The following is a 17098-nucleotide window of genomic DNA, read 5'->3' as shown; positions in this document are numbered from 1 at the left end:
TGTGTGGCTTTCTGCACATTTTTTTATTTTGAAAACCTTAACTTGGTTTTGAAAAGTTGGGAACTTAAATATGCTGGATCCCATGGTGTACCAGATTGTAGAATGTTTGACGATGTTTTTTTCATCATTTTGTAAATTGAAATTACTTCTACTAAACCGGATTAACGTTGTTTTGATTTGGTAGCATTTCATTTGCCTTTTCACCAATAGAAAGAGCCTGTGAAAACATTTAGCCTCTCTTGGAAATAGCACCTTCTTTTCAATACAAATTATATCAATTTCGCCATATATCCACGTGGTGACGCTATAGACTGTAACATTGAGAGTTCCTATGTAGTAGTTTCACGCTCCTCCCAGTTTTAGATGACGATTTGTCTTCTCCAGGCTTTGTCACAACGAGAGAGACAGCGAACGGGCAGAGAAAAGATATGTTTCATCCATCTGTACAATCTATATTTGACGCAGTCTAAAGCTGTATTTTTTCATAGTTGTAAAATTCGTGTTTCCTTGCATTTGATGTGCTTTGAAATCTCCTCGTGGAATTATGCCTACACTGATGAGGACGTCTATTGTTTCATGTCTGGTGCTTGTGCTACTGGAGTGTTGCTGGGAAGCGGAGTCTGGGCAGCTCTCCTATTCCGTGTTCGAGGAATTGAATCCGGGGACTTCTGTAGGAAATATCGCAAAGGATCTAAACCTCAGCCTTCAGGATTTGGAATCTCGTATGTTTCAGATTGTTACTGGATCAAAAAGAAAATATTTCGAGGTAAACGTAAAGACTGGTGTTCTCTACGTTAATGAGAGAATAGACAGAGAGGAGCTCTGTGCGAAAGCACCAAAATGCACAGTCAGTGTAGAAGCTGTTATAAACAGTCCTTTGAAGCTGTATCGCTTAGAAATAAATATTCTAGATGTTAACGACAACGACCCGTTATTCACGGAAAAGTCTCAAACTGTAGACATAGCAGAGAATACTCTGCCTGGAATGAAATTTGCTTTGTCGGAGGCTATCGATGCAGATGTAGGTAAGAATACAGTTAATGCGTTTAAATTGACACCAGATGAATATTTTTCTCTCGCTACGATCAAAGGAGGAGAAAGCGTGTATGCCGAGTTAGTTTTACAGAAAACGCTGGATAGAGAGAAACAGCCTGTGATACATCTCACTGTGACTGCTATAGATGGAGGGACTCCACCGAGATCTGGCACGTCACAGGTCATTATTCACGTTTTAGACATAAATGATAATCCTCCAGTGTTTAGTAGTCCCTTGTACAAAACTAGTATTTTTGAAAACACGGCAATCGGGACAACTGTGATTACACTAAATGCAACCGACGCAGACGAGGGGATAAATGGTGAGATAGTGTATTCCTTAAGAAGTAAAGGGCAGGATCGTATATTAGAGATTTTTCATATTGATCCCATAACAGGTGCAATAATGCTCAAAGCTAATGTCGATTATGAGGAATATACAGCGTTCGAGATTCGTTCAGAAGCCAACGATAAAGCTCAGCCACCGATGTCTGCTCACTGTAAAGTGCTGGTAGAAGTAATTGATGTAAATGACAACGCTCCCGAGATCACTGTGACGTCATTGTTAAATACTGTAAAGGAGGACGCTGAAGTGGGTACTGCTGTTGCACTTGTATCCGTTCTAGACAGTGATGGCGGTAGAAACGGTGAAGTGAGATGTAAAATCTTAAATCAGGTTCCCTTTAAACTAGAGACAAATTATAAAAACTATTATTCTCTTGTTGTTGACGGGGCTCTTGACAGAGAAATTACCTCCAACTACAACGTCACCATATCAGCTACCGATGAAGGGAGTCCCCCTCTCTTCAACACCAGTGTTATTACTGTTCACGTTTCTGATGTAAATGACAACTCGCCTCGTTTTTCAGAACCCGTGGTTAATGTGTACGTGCAAGAAAACAGTAACGTTGGGGTAATCATTAAAACGGTATCTGCATCTGATGCTGACATTGACAAGAATGGCCAGGTTAGATATTCATTTTATGGCAGTAATAGTAACACAGTCTCCGTGTCTACAATGGTAAACGTCAACTCAGAGACTGGAGATATAGTCAGCCTGCAGTCTTTTAACTACGAGGAGTTAAAAACGTTTCAGTTTAAAGTTCAGGCCACAGACTCTGGTGTTCCTCCGCTCAGCAGCTACGTGACTGTGAACGTTTTAATTCTGGATGAAAATGACAATAATCCAACAATTCTGGCGCCCTATTCTGAGCACGGCTCCGTTAACAGTGAGAGCATCCCCTATTCTGCTGAAGCGGGATACTTTGTGGCAAAGATCAGGGCTGTAGACGCAGACTCTGGATACAATGCGCTGCTTTCTTATCACCTGTCTGAGCCCAAAGGAAACAACCTCTTCCGGATCGGAACCAGCACCGGAGAAATCAGAACTAAGAGGAGAATGAGTGACAATGACCTGAAAACTCACCCCTTGGTGGTGTTGGTTTCTGATAACGGAGAACCCTCCCTGTCAGCTACTGTGTCTATTGACGTGGTGGTGGTTGAAAGCACAGCTGACATCCAGACTCAGTTCAGACACGTGCCCATAAAGGAGGAGAGCTTCTCTGATTTAAACCTGTATCTGCTGATCGCCATCGTGTCGGTGTCAGTGATCTTTCTGCTGAGTCTCATCAGTTTAATAGCTGTCAGATGCCACAGGACAGACGGCAGTTTCAGCAGGTACAGCGCCCCAATGATCACCACCCACCCTGACGGGAGCTGGTCTTACTCTAAATCTACTCAGCAGTATGACGTGTGTTTCAGCTCAGACACGCTGAAGAGTGACGTAGTGGTTTTCCCCGCACCGTTTCCGCCTGTAGATGCTGAGCTGATCAGTATTAACGGAGGAGACACTTTTACCAGAACTCAGACTTTACCCAACACAGACAAGGTAAGAGCCATAAACAGCGAAAATGAAGCAGTGGAAATGTTTTCTTTCAAATATAGCTTTAGAAGGTTTAACTGAAGGTAAATGTGGTTCCGTTCAACATTGATGGTAGCAAATTATTATCTCAAGACGCTCTCCTTGGTGCTGATATCTCTCCGTGTGCCACAGTCTTCGGGACATGCTTAACTTCATGTCCTACTTACGGCTAACTGATATTACAAGTGCCATAGGTTGTCGGTGGGTCCTATAAAGCGGTAAAACATTTTAGAATGATACGGGCCTAGACATTTATCATTATCGATATCCACAACAAAAATGTTATAAGCTAAATAGAGGAATAAAATGAAGGGTCCTGTCGTATAACACTTATTTTTAGTGGTGGAAGCTCATTACTAAATATGTAAGAGCTAGGTACAGCCATATATCATTAGTCATTTAATTAATTCACTGTTCAATGTACAATTCACAATATATTATTGTCCCACTTTACAGTTATATATTATATTCTGATTAATTTGGTCTGTAGTTACTTGCCTTTTCTCTGTTCTTACTGATTTTTCTTTTGCAACAAAGAAAACATAATTCTTCACGGAATCCGATCATTAATACATTTTTGCTATATCCTTTAAGAAAAGACACTAACTCATGAGGTGTGGTTAGTAAAGAATCGACTGTGGTCTATCAAAAGGGACGCAAGATGTCGCTCGAGACCACACATTCAATTGCTTTCATTAATGAACAAAAACTCCTCCTCCGATGTCGGTGAAATAAGAAACAGCCTGTGCGTTTCGTAGGGGCTGGGTTAGTCAAACACGTTGTCTTTAAAGATGGTCCATAAATGAAGAGATCTTGGCTGTCTTGTGGATATTTTTCCGTTTTTGTGGCTGAATGACGTTTGTTTGCCTGAATTTCTAATTTAAACAAAAGGATGATTCGTCAACAGCATAGAGAGGCAGAATGGATGGTGTGCGCCATTCTTCTTTGTTTATCCGACTGGTCTGCAGCTCAGATTTCCTACTCTGTTTCCGAGGAGGTGGACAAAGGCACAGTGGTGGGGAACCTCGCAAATGATTTAAACATTCATATACAACAACTGGAGGAACGGGGATTTCGAATTGTATCGGGATACAGTAAGAACTATTTCGAGGCTAATTTGAGAACAGGAGCTTTGGTTGTTAACGACAGGATAGATCGTGAAGAGCTTTGTCCGAATCTACCTAAGTGTACCTTAAATATAGAGGGACTATTGAGCCATCCTATGAATATGTATCGCATTGAGGTCAGTATTGTGGACATCAATGATAATGCACCATCATTCCTCGAGCAAACCCATGTGTTTAATATCTCCGAGTCTTCTTCGACGGGAGAAAGGTATCCGCTCCCAATAGCTCAGGATGCAGACACCGGCAGTAATTCAGTGAAAACCTACAAGTTAAGTCCGAACGAGCATTTCTCTATAGATGTGAGTAGTGGAGGAGAGAGTGCGTCCGCTGAGTTAGTGCTGCAGAAGGCTTTAGACCGAGAGAAACAACCCACTATCAAAGTAACATTAACCGCTGTAGACGGAGGGAAACCTGCAAGGTCTGGCACTATGCACATTTTTGTGAATGTGATAGATGTTAATGATAACACGCCTTCGTTTAGCAAGTCGCTTTATAAGGTAAGAGTCAGCGAAAATGCCCCCATAGGTACAACAATATTGAAACTAAATGCAACGGATTTAGACGAAGGGTCAAATTCAGACATCCGATTTCAGTTAATGAGAAGAGGAAATGTGGACTCTCCTGAAAAATTCATTGTTAGTCCTGAAAGCGGTGAAATCACTGTGAAGGCTAAATTGGATTACGAAGAAAGCAATGCATATGAATTACGAGTACAAGCAACAGACCAGGGCGCTTCCCCTCGCACTGGTTATTCTAAAGTGCTGGTGGAGGTTGTCGATGTCAATGACAATGCACCAGAAATCTCTATAACTTCACTAATGAGTCCAGTAAAGGAAAGTGCTGAAATTGGAACAGTTGTTGCATTGGTGACTGTGACCGATAAAGATGGAGGGCAAAATGGCCTTACCACTTGTCAAATTAAAGACTCAGTCCCTTTTACATTAACGTCAAATTACAAAAACTATTACACTCTGATAGTTCACGGTCTCCTTGACAGAGAGATTGTGTCACAGTACAATGTAACAATCACTGCCACCGACGAAGGTAGTCCACCTCTTTCTAGCACAGCAGTAATTACTGTGCAAGTTTCAGATATTAATGATAACGCGCCTCGTTTCCCAGAAGGCAATATAAATATTTACGTTAAGGAGAATAGTAGAGTGGGAGATATTATTACAACAACAACTGCACAGGATGCAGACACAAATGAAAATGCTAAAGTAACTTATTCATTAATGGATACTTATCCGAAAGGTTTTCCAATTTCAACTGTTGTAAACATCAACTCAGAGACTGGAGATATAGTCAGCCTGCAGTCTTTTAACTACGAGGAGTTAAAAACGTTTCAGTTTAAAGTTCAGGCCACAGACTCTGGTGTTCCTCCGCTCAGCAGCAACGTGACTGTGAACGTTTTAATCCTGGATGAAAATGACAATAATCCAACAATTCTGGCGCCCTATTCTGAGCATGGCTCCGTTAACAGTGAGAGCATCCCCTATTCTGCTGAAGCGGGATACTTTGTGGCAAAGATCAGGGCTGTAGACGCAGACTCTGGATACAATGCTCTGCTTTCTTATCACCTGTCTGAGCCCAAAGGAAACAACCTCTTCCGGATTGGAACCAGCACCGGAGAAATCAGGACTAAGAGGAGAATGAGTGACAATGACCTGAAAACTCACCCCTTGGTGGTGTTGGTTTCTGATAACGGAGAACCCTCCCTGTCAGCTACTGTGTCTATTGACGTGGTGGTGGTTGAAAGCACAGCTGACATCCAGACTCAGTTCAGACACGTGCCCATAAAGGAGGAGAGCTTCTCTGATTTAAACCTGTATCTGCTGATCGGCATCGTGTCGGTGTCAGTGATCTTTCTGCTGAGTCTCATCAGTTTAATAGCTGTCAGATGCCACAGGACAGACGGCAGTTTCAGCAGGTACAGCGCCCCAATGATAACCACCCACCCTGACGGGAGCTGGTCTTACTCTAAATCTACTCAGCAGTATGACGTGTGTTTCAGCTCAGACACGCTGAAGAGTGACGTAGTGGTTTTCCCCGCACCGTTTCCGCCTGTAGATGCTGAGCTGATCAGTATAAACGGAGGAGATACTTTTACCAGAACTCAGACTTTACCCAACACAGACAAGGTATGGTTCTTCACTGAAGCGCTTTCAGTTTGCAATTGACATGATTTACATATTTTACTATGACACACAAGTCAACAAAACTTGAAAACAAAGTAATACAAGTAGTAATAACTCCCCAGTTGATATACACTTGTTCAAAAACAGGACTGTTTGATAGTGTTGCCTCTACACAGCTCATTAGTACACTGGATCCATACAGTTTATAGCATTGCTCTCCGTGGTGCTTACATAAAGTCAACATTTGGAAGCTCTATCTACATTAAAATTATACATTTGTATTATTTAAGGGATTCGTTGGCTAATTGGTTAATTGGTTATTTTACGTAAAGAGTTCCATTTTGCTCGACATTCCCTAAAATTAAGTTAGCTTACTTTGTGCATACACACTGCATCACGGGAGCTTTGTTGTAACCTTGAATGGCGCCTTAAGTTGATAGATTTACATTTGAAAACGAATTATATGTTATAGAAAATACTATTTATTTTGTTTCCAAACACGAAAGTCAATTAACAGTATGTGCCAACACTTTTAATAACTCATATTTTATAATACTGCAAATCATTGGGCTGTTACTTACATTGACTTATCTGTCATTTACCACATGATGTCGCTGGAGACCACAGATATGATTGTTACAATATGTGTAAAACTCCTCCCTGCACGGGAAACCTAAAACAGCCATTGGTCAGCCATCAGTTTAGAGAGACACGGGATTGTACTGTGGGGAGAAGGGCTGCTGCTGCCGATTTGTGTTTATGACGGATGTATACACTGGAAATACATGAAAAGCGGAATTCAGTGTTTATTGTACAGCGATGGGAAACGAGGAATATGCCTGGATTCATATTGTTGCGCTGCTGTGTCTTTGTGACTCGTCTGCTTCGCAATTATCCTACTCCATTTCCGAGGAGGCGAACAAAGGCACCGTGGTGGGGAATATCGCAAAGGATTTGCACCTTAATGTACAATATCTAGAAACCAGGGATCTAAGTATTGTTTCGAGTTACAGTAAGAAATATTTTGATGTGAATTTGCGGACGGGGAACCTCTTTGTTGACGAGAGGATAGACAGAGAAGAGATTTGTCCAAACACGGCACAATGCTCCCTGAGGATACAGGCTGTTTTAAGCAATCCAATGAATGTACACCGCATCGAGGTCAGTGTTTTAGACATAAATGATAACTCGCCAGCATTTATTGAACAGTCCTATTTGTTAAACATTTCCGAATCAATGTCACCGGGAGAACGATATCTTCTCCCAATAGCAGTGGACGCAGACATAGGCAGCAACTCAGTGAAGACTTACAAGCTGAGCCAAAATGAATATTTCTCGCTTGATGTGCAGAGCGGAGGAGAACACGGTGTGTCTGCTGAGTTAGTACTTCAGAAAGCTTTAGATCGAGAGAAACAGCCGGTTCTTAAACTTATTCTGACCGCTGTAGATGGAGGAAACTCCGCTAGATCAGGTACATTGCAGATAAATGTAAATGTAATAGATGCGAATGATAATACACCAATTTTCAGCAAATCGCTTTTCAAAATACGTGTGCGTGAAAATATGGCACAAGGAACAGTGATAATAAAGTTAAATGCAACCGATTTAGATGAGGGCATGAACAGTAAGATCCTGTATTCCTTTATCAAACGAGGAAATATTGATCCATCAAATATGTTTGATCTAAATTCAGAAACAGGAGAAATCACTGTGAAGGGCACATTAGATTATGAAGAGACGTCTGCTTATGAGGTAAGAGTCCAAGCAATGGATCAAGGCACCACTCCTCGTAGTGCACATGCTAAACTGCTGATAGAGATAATTGATGTGAATGACAATGCCCCAGAAATATCGGTGACGTCACTCATGACCCCAGTAAAAGAAGATGCAGAACTGGGGACAATAGTTGCTTTGGTTACAGTGAGTGATAAAGATGGAGGAAACAATGGTGTAACCAACTGTAAGGTAGTTGGGTCTGTTCCCTTTAAACTGAAGTCCAACTACAAAAATGACTATTCATTAGTAGTAGATGGACCACTGGACAGAGAAAACACTTCTCTTTACAATGTCACCATTACAGCCACAGATGAAGGGAGTCCACCTCTGTCCAGTATCAGGGTCATTACTGTTCATGTTTCCGATGTCAATGATAATGCACCTAGATTTATGGAGCCTGTGATTAATGTTTATGTGAAAGAAAATAGTGCAATAGGCTCCGTTATTTCTACAATAAATGCCTTTGATCCGGATTTGGACAATAATGCAAAACTGACTTACAAATTGTTAGATAGTTATCCAAAAAATATTCCTGTTTCATCAGTTGTAAACATCAACTCAGAGACTGGATATATAGTCAGCCTGCAGTCTTTTAACTATGAGGAGTTAAAAACGTTTCAGTTTAAAGTTCAGGCCACAGACTCTGGTGTTCCTCCGCTCAGCAGCAACGTGACTGTGAACGTTTTAATTCTGGATGAAAATGACAATAATCCAACAATTCTGGCGCCCTATTCTGAGCACGGCTCCGTTAACAGTGAGAGCATCCCCTATTCTGCTGAAGCGGGATACTTTGTGGCAAAGATCAGGGCTGTAGACGCAGACTCTGGATACAATGCGCTGCTTTCTTATCACCTGTCTGAGCCCAAAGGAAACAACCTTTTCCGGATCGGAACCAGCACCGGAGAAATCAGGACTAAGAGGAGAATGAGTGACAATGACCTGAAAACTCACCCCTTGGTGGTGTTGGTTTCTGATAACGGAGAACCCTCCCTGTCAGCTACTGTGTCTATTGACGTGGTGGTGGTTGAAAGCACAGCTGACATCCAGACTCAGTTCAGACACGTGCCCATAAAGGAGGAGAGCTTCTCTGATTTAAACCTGTATCTGCTGATCGCCATCGTGTCGGTGTCAGTGATCTTTCTGCTGAGTCTCATCAGCTTAATAGCTGTCAGATGCCACAGGACAGACGGCAGTTTCAGCAGGTACAGCGCCCCAATGATCACCACCCACCCTGACGGGAGCTGGTCTTACTCTAAATCTACTCAGCAGTATGACGTGTGTTTCAGCTCAGACACGCTGAAGAGTGACGTAGTGGTTTTCCCCGCACCGTTTCCGCCTGTAGATGCTGAGCTGATCAGTATTAACGGAGGAGACACTTTTACCAGAACTCAGACTTTACCCAACAAAGACAAGGTAGGCCATCTGTGCTCAATGCTTCACACCAATGCTATCATAAAAAATATAATGCAATTTACCTGCTGCTTATGAGTCTCACGATGTACAGTATTTCGACCATAACGTGTATCGCTTTCAGAATTTGTTCCATATGTTCTCCACCTTAAAATACCTAGCTTCAATCATTTTTTACATAGACAGCTCGTGTATTAAAGTGGGACGATTAAACTAGTTTAATGCAAATATTTAAATAGAGCTCTCCTTGGTGCTGAACAATGTTTTTGTGCTATTTAGCTGCAAAATCCGCTGATTTTTTTGTCTGTTGAAAGCATGTCATTATTGATTACATCGATCTAAGCTGTTCTTTACATCATTTTTAACAATCGATAAGGTGCTGAGTTTGCAACCTCGGTATATAGCTGGTATCATTCTGCTGTGATCAAACATTTGCAATGCCTCCTGATACTGAATGTAGTGAAAAGGCGCTGTCAGTGGTGTTTGACTTTGTGTTGTCAATATGTTGTTTCGGGAAAGTCCTGTTGAATCAAACTGGTTTCTTTAATTTATCATTTACTCAAATCATGGAACATTTTGAGAATGGAAATTACACTCGAAAACAAATTCGAAGTTATTTCCTATCTGTATATGTTGTATTATTTGTACTTCATACAATAGCTAGTTTAGACAGTATTTAGCTTGAGGGTTGTCACTCTACATATTAATATAAATGTTTAAACCTCACCATTTATGTCATTTATAATATTTGAAATATATAACTATATGATACACTGGTTTGTATTTGCTTACCTATCATTCACCACATGATGTCGCATGAGACCATGGACAGAATGTGTTTGTATGTCCAAAACTCCTCCTTCCTGGAAGGGAAAAAATGAAATCGTCATCGGCCATTATTATACCCGCGGAAGGTGCTGTGACGAGAAGGGCAGGAGCTTCCCCACAACTGTATTTCTTTGGACGGACTTATCCGAGGATAAATGATCGATAGGGTTCAGTTCTTTTGTTGCACCAACAATGTATATTCGACTACAAAAGGAATACGTCTGGATTCGCATTGTTGTGTTTCTTTGTCTTTGTGACTGGTCTGCTTCGCAGTTATCCTACTCGATTTCTGAGGAGGTGAACAAAGGCACCGTAGTGGGGAATATTGCAAAGGATTTAAACCTCAATTTACAGGAACTAGAGACCAGGGATCTACGTATTGTTTCGAGTTACAGTAAGACGTATTTTGACGTGAATTTGCGGACCGGGAACCTCTTTGTGGACGAGAGGATAGACAGAGAAGAGATTTGCCCTAATGTGGTAAAATGCTCCATCAAAATACAAGCAGTTTTAAACAATCCAATGACTGCACAACGAGTAGAGGTTAATGTTTTAGATATAAACGATAATTCGCCTGCTTTTATTGAAAAAACGCATTCTTTGAATATTTCAGAATCATCTTTAACTGGAGAACGATATCTTCTCCCAATAGCAGTGGACGCAGACATAGGCAGCAACTCAGTGAAGACTTACAAGCTGAGCCAAAATGAATATTTCTCGCTTGATGTGCAGAGCGGAGGAGAACACGGTGTGTCTGCTGAGTTAGTACTTCAGAAAGCTTTAGATCGAGAAAAACAGCCGGTGATCACACTTCTCTTGACGGCTATAGATGGAGGTAAACCGCCCAGATCGGGGTCATTACAAATACATGTTAATGTATTAGATGTTAATGATAATATACCAATTTTTAGCAAATCGCTGTATAAAGTACGTGTATCTGAAAATACTGCACATGGAGCAGTGGTAATAAAGTTAAATGCAACCGATTTAGATGAGGGCATGAACAGTAAAATCCTGTATTCATTGATCAAACGAGGAAATATTGATCCATCAAATATGTTTGATCTAAATTCAGAAACAGGAGAAATCACTGTGAAGGGCACATTAGATTATGAAGAGACGTCTGCTTATGAGGTAAGAGTCCAAGCAATGGATCAAGGCACCACTCCTCGTAGTGGACATGCTAAACTGCTGATAGAGATAATTGATGTGAATGACAATGCCCCAGAAATATCGGTGACGTCACTCATGACCCCAGTAAAAGAAGATGCAGAACTGGGGACAATAGTTGCTTTGGTTACAGTGAGTGATAAAGATGGAGGAAACAATGGTGTAACCAACTGTAAGGTAGTTGGGTCTGTTCCCTTTAAACTGAAGTCCAACTACAAAAATGACTATTCATTAGTAGTAGATGGACCACTGGACAGAGAAAACACTTCTCTTTACAATGTCACCATTACAGCCACAGATGAAGGGAGTCCACCTCTGTCCAGTATCAGGGTCATTACTGTTCATGTTTCCGATGTCAATGATAATGCACCTAGATTTATGGAGCCTGTGATTAATGTTTATGTGAAAGAAAATAGTGCAATAGGCTCCGTTATTTCTACAATAAATGCCTTTGATCCGGATTTGGACAATAATGCAAAACTGACTTACAAATTGTTGGATAGTTATCCAAAAAATATTCCTGTTTCATCAGTTGTAAACATCAACTCAGAGACTGGAGATATAGTCAGCCTGCAGTCTTTTAACTATGAGGAGTTAAAAACGTTTCAGTTTAAAGTTCAGGCCACAGACTCTGGTGTTCCTCCGCTCAGCAGCAACGTGACTGTGAACGTTTTAATTCTGGATGAAAATGACAATAATCCAACAATTCTCGCGCCCTATTCTGAGCACGGCTCCGTTAACAGTGAGAGCATCCCCTATTCTGCTGAAGCGGGATACTTTGTGGCAAAGATCAGGGCTGTAGACGCAGACTCTGGATACAATGCGCTGCTTTCTTATCACCTGTCTGAGCCCAAAGGAAACAACCTCTTCCGGATCGGAACCAGCACCGGAGAAATCAGGACTAAGAGGAGAATGAGTGACAATGACCTGAAAACTCACCCCTTGGTGGTGTTGGTTTCTGATAACGGAGAACCCTCCCTGTCAGCTACTGTGTCTATTGACGTGGTGGTGGTTGAAAGCACAGCTGACATCCAGACTCAGTTCAGACACGTGCCAATAAAGGAGGAGAGCTTCTCTGATTTAAACCTGTATCTGCTGATCGCCATCGTGTCGGTGTCAGTGATCTTTCTGCTGAGTCTCATCAGTTTAATAGCTGTCAGATGCCACAGGACAGACGGCAGTTTCAGCAGGTACAGCGCCCCAATGATCACCACCCACCCTGACGGGAGCTGGTCTTACTCTAAATCTACTCAGCAGTATGACGTGTGTTTCAGCTCAGACACGCTGAAGAGTGACGTAGTGGTTTTCCCCGCACCGTTTCCGCCTGTAGATGCTGAGCTCATCAGTATCAACGGAGGAGACACTTTTACCAGAACTCAGACTTTACCCAGCACAGACAAGGTGAGTTGTTTGCAGCCTTTCACTCCTCTCTTCTTGCTTTGACATTACTTGCAACCATGACAGACAGTCAGAAATCCCCATTTAAGAATGTCCCTTTTACATACATGGAAATACATTTGCATTTAAACAGAAAACAAGCTTCGCATGAATTGTAAAATAGTGGGCATATCTGCAAGTAGGATTGTAGGGTACTTTCCGTGGTGCTGAAAACATTACTGGTGTCTTCTTCGTCGTCTTGGGCTCACAATTCAAAAGCTCTGGCATGTCATGCTATCACTCCTGGTTTCATTTACTAAGGCTGTCAATTCGTACATTTATTAACGCTTGAAAATCAATTGTTTTACTGATCATTATTACATGGTGAACTGTCTTCAAATTGTAAACATGACAGTGTTATTGACGCTTGTTATTAACCTGTCTTCATGGGAAATATTTTCGATGCCTTGGAACTCATATATTTCCAACAAGTTTGATTTATCTTTTCCATGTGTAACAAACATTTCAGATTGTTCTCACTGTCATTTTCTGCAGTAATCTGTGACTATTTAGCCGGATTTTGTCTTCTTTACACAACTAGTTAAAGCAAACGGGTGCAACTCGACCATTTTAATTTCTAAATTTTGACGCGTGGGGTCGCTGATGACCACATGTTTTTGTGAGCTCGGTGTTTTCAGTCTCCTCCTTTCCGTGTGAAGCGTCAGCAGACTGCGAGTGCTTTGTGAGAGGAAAACGAGTGGCGATGAAAAGAAGAGTACAGGATTGTATGGGATTATAAATGCTGTCCGATCGAGTGGCGTTTTATGGATGCATATATTTTGTATCGCGTCACTTTCTTTGAAAGCAGCGATGGGCAGTAGTAGTAGGAGTAGCGGACTACTCCGCTGGCTGTTCATCCTGTTTTTATCTGACTGGTCTGCTGCTCAGATATCCTACTCGGTTTCCGAGGAGGTGGACAAAGGGACTGTGGTAGGGAATCTTGCAAAGGATTTAAATGTCAACGTTCGGGAGCTGCAAACGAGGAATCTGAATATCGTGTCTGGGTACAGTAAGAAATATTTCGAGACGGATTTTAAAACGGGGGATCTTTATGTAAATGAGCGAATAGACCGCGAGGAGCTTTGTCCAACCACGATCAAATGCACGCTAAACTTAGAGGCTATACTGAGTAATCCTATGGTACTCCACCGCATTGAGGTGGTAATTGTTGATTTAAATGACAACGCACCGGCCTTCGTCGAGAAGTCATATTCACTTAACATATCTGAATTATCACCTACGGGCGAACACTTTTTGCTTCCCTTGGCTCTTGATGCAGATACGGGAAGCCATTCAGTAAAGACGTACAGGCTGAGTTCAAATGAATACTTCTCACTAGATGTACAGAGCGGCGGAGAACAAAGTGTATCCGCTGAATTAGTGCTACTAAAAGCTTTAGATCGTGAAAAAGAAGCCGTTATTAAACTAACGCTGACCGCTGTAGATGGTGGAAAGCCACCTAAAACCGGAACCTTACAAATACATGTAAATGTTCTGGATGCCAATGATAACACGCCGTCATTTAGTAAAACCCTTTACAAGGCACGGGTAAATGAAAACGCGCCAGCTGGATCATTAGTGATTCAACTAAGTGCCACGGATTTAGACGAAGGAGACAACGGGAGGCTCACTTATTCTTTTGTCAAGCGTGGAAACTTCAATCCTGCAGATGTGTTTTTCATTAATGCCGAAACTGGGGAGATCACTGTAAAGGGTAATTTGGATTACGAAGCACAGTCAGCATATGAGATTCATGTTCAAGCAAGAGACCAAGGGGGTTTGGCTCGAAGTGCAAATGGAAAGCTGCTGGTGGAGCTAGTTGATGCGAACGACAATGTCCCAGAAATTGTGGTGACGTCACTCATGAACCCGGTTAAAGAAGATGCTGAAATAGGAAGCGTTGTCGCATTAGTGACGGTGACTGATACAGATGGAGGAAAAAACGGCCAGGCTCGCTGTACCCTTATCGGGTCTGCACCTTTTAAGCTAACTTCCAATTATAAAAATTATTACTCTTTAGTTGTAGATGGACCTCTTGATAGAGAAGGACACTCTTTTTATAGTGTCACGATTATGGCTGCTGATGAAGGGACCCCACCTCTATCCAGCACCAACGTTATTACTGTTCAGGTTTCTGATGTAAACGATAACGCGCCTCGTTTCCTTGAACCCGTGATTAATATTTATGTAAAAGAAAACAGTCCCGTTGGAGCTAGTATCTATACGATAACTGCAGTCGATTCTGACATAAATGAAAACGCGAAAGTAACATACTCATTAGATGGTGATTCAAAAACTATTTCGCTAACTTCAGTTGTAAACATCAACTCAGAGACTGGAGATATAGTCAGCCTGCAGTCTTTTAACTACGAGGAGTTAAAAACGTTTCAGTTTAAAGTTCAGGCCACAGACTCTGGTGTTCCTCCGCTCAGCAGCAACGTGACTGTGAACGTTTTAATCCTGGATGAAAATGACAATAATCCAACAATTCTGGCGCCCTATTCTGAGCATGGCTCCGTTAACAGTGAGAGCATCCCCTATTCTGCTGAAGCGGGATACTTTGTGGCAAAGATCAGGGCTGTAGACGCAGACTCTGGATACAATGCTCTGCTTTCTTATCACCTGTCTGAGCCCAAAGGAAACAACCTCTTCCGGATCGGAACCAGCACCGGAGAAATCAGGACTAAGAGGAGAATGAGTGACAATGACCTGAAAACTCACCCTTTGGTGGTGTTGGTTTCTGATAACGGAGAACCCTCCCTGTCAGCTACTGTGTCTATTGATGTGGTGGTGGTTGAAAGCACAGCTGACATCCAGACTCAGTTCAGACACGTGCCCATAAAGGAGGAGAGCTTCTCTGATTTAAACCTGTATCTGCTGATCGCCATCGTGTCGGTGTCAGTGATCTTTCTGCTGAGTCTCATCAGTTTAATAGCTGTCAGATGCCACAGGACAGACGGCAGTTTCAGCAGGTACAGCGCCCCAATGATCACCACCCACCCTGACGGGAGCTGGTCTTACTCTAAATCTACTCAGCAGTATGACGTGTGTTTCAGTTCAGACACGCTGAAGAGTGACGTAGTGGTTTTCCCCGCACCGTTTCCGCCTGTAGATGCTGAGCTGATCAGTATTAACGGAGGAGACACTTTTACCAGAACTCAGACTTTACCCAGCACAGACAAGGTGAGTTGTTTGTAACCCAAGAGTAGTTTGCTGATTGTTAGTGATATTAATTGTATGTATGTTTGAGAAAGCAACTCGATACAAAGTATTACTTTAGCGGATATAAATCATCAATCACCTGACAGATTTTTTTCCTCTAGAAAATCCATTCACTAGTATGATGCTGGATGTTGGGGAGTTCATGTGGGATATTCTTCGAAATAGTTGCTGAATAACAGTATTTTAAGCTCAGAAATAATTGATTAAGTTCGATCTCTGTCATACTGCTGACCAGCGGGGACGCTGTCCATGGTGCTGAACTCTGGATTGTGTTTTCGCGTGCACGAAAAAGGCTGCCTTATATTATATCATATTATCAACATAAAATCAATATTTTGCCACTGAAATAGATGTATCTACTACTTTGACCTTCTGCACAAATATAGGCTATATTTAAGCATATCATATTCATGTCTTCATATATTAGCACCAAAATAACTGTTGGTGTCGCTCGAGACCACACTATTCTGTGGCTGCTTTTTTCCCAGACTCCTCCTCTCCGTACGAAGCATCAGCAGTCCACAGTGCTTTGTCAGAAAACACACAAACGGTTACAGGACAGCAAAGGCTTCGTCTGTTATTTACCTTAAGTGCGGACATGTTTGAAAATGATTATTTCTTTCATTCTGTGGCAGCGATGGGACGTAGAGGACTAACAGTCACGGTCTGGATACAAATAATAGCGTTGCTTTGTTTGTGTGATGGGTCTACAGCGCAGCTCTCGTTCTCCGTTTCCGAGGAGGTTGACAAAGGAACGGTCGTGGGAAATCTCGCTAAGGATTTACAAATGAATGTTCACGAATTGGAAAAACGGGATGTACGAGTTGTATCTGGGAATTCTCAGAAATATTTCGACGTCGATTTAAAAACGGGTGCTCTATACGTTTGCGATAGGATTGATCGTGAAGAGCTCTGTCCAAATACGGCAAAATGTTCCCTGAATATAGAAGCCATTCTGAGCCACCCGATGCATCTGCATCGCATAGAGGTACAGATTACTGACATTAACGATAATGCACCATTTTTTCGTGAAA

General features: G+C 41.9%; 3 protein-coding genes and 1 pseudogene across 4 annotated transcripts in view; all 4 read left to right on the top strand.

Annotated features, from left to right (window-relative positions):
• The first annotated feature begins 426 nt into the window (after nucleotides 1-426).
• LOC114563420 (protocadherin alpha-C2) overlaps nucleotides 427-17098 on the top strand; it is a 55033-nt gene continuing 38361 nt past the window's right edge. The window contains exon 1 of one of the 2 annotated variants that reach the window (XM_028590290.1): nucleotides 427-2923. In XM_028590290.1, the coding sequence (XP_028446091.1) occupies nucleotides 545-2923 (2379 nt within the window). In that variant the 5' untranslated portion in view covers nucleotides 427-544. Of the gene's footprint in view, nucleotides 2924-3746; nucleotides 6225-17098 lie in introns of those variants that run through there. The other variant, XM_028590291.1, reaches the window with a different exon arrangement.
• LOC114563282 (protocadherin alpha-5 pseudogene) lies at nucleotides 6894-9485 on the top strand (annotated as a pseudogene).
• Nucleotides 10330-13528, top strand: LOC114563281 (protocadherin alpha-2-like). Its single transcript, XM_028590128.1, has 2 exons — nucleotides 10330-12806; nucleotides 13481-13528. Exons 1-2 carry the CDS (start codon nucleotides 10428-10430, stop codon nucleotides 13526-13528), a joined length of 2427 nt encoding a protein of 808 aa, XP_028445929.1. The 5' UTR covers nucleotides 10330-10427.
• LOC114563279 (protocadherin alpha-3-like) lies at nucleotides 13653-16040 on the top strand. The gene has a single exon (XM_028590125.1). It carries the CDS (start codon nucleotides 13653-13655, stop codon nucleotides 16038-16040), a length of 2388 nt encoding a protein of 795 aa, XP_028445926.1.

This window comes from Perca flavescens, chromosome 10 (genome assembly GCF_004354835.1).
Source record: "Perca flavescens isolate YP-PL-M2 chromosome 10, PFLA_1.0, whole genome shotgun sequence".
In the NCBI taxonomy this organism is placed as follows: domain Eukaryota; kingdom Metazoa; phylum Chordata; class Actinopteri; order Perciformes; family Percidae; genus Perca; species Perca flavescens.
The sequence above is the reverse complement of the archived record's forward strand: the minus strand, read 5'-3'. Positions and strand labels throughout refer to the sequence as shown.

Excerpts from the sequence above, each read along its gene's own strand:
- LOC114563281 (XM_028590128.1), top strand. The coding sequence starts at position 10,428 with ATGTATATTCGACTACAAAAGGAATACGTCTGGATTCGCATTGTTGTG. Across the intron at positions 12,807-13,480 it reads CTTTACCCAGCACAGACAAG|TCTCCTCCTTTCCGTGTGAA; the intron begins GTGAGTTGTTTG and ends CGGTGTTTTCAG.
- LOC114563279 (XM_028590125.1), top strand. The coding sequence starts at position 13,653 with ATGGGCAGTAGTAGTAGGAGTAGCGGACTACTCCGCTGGCTGTTCATC.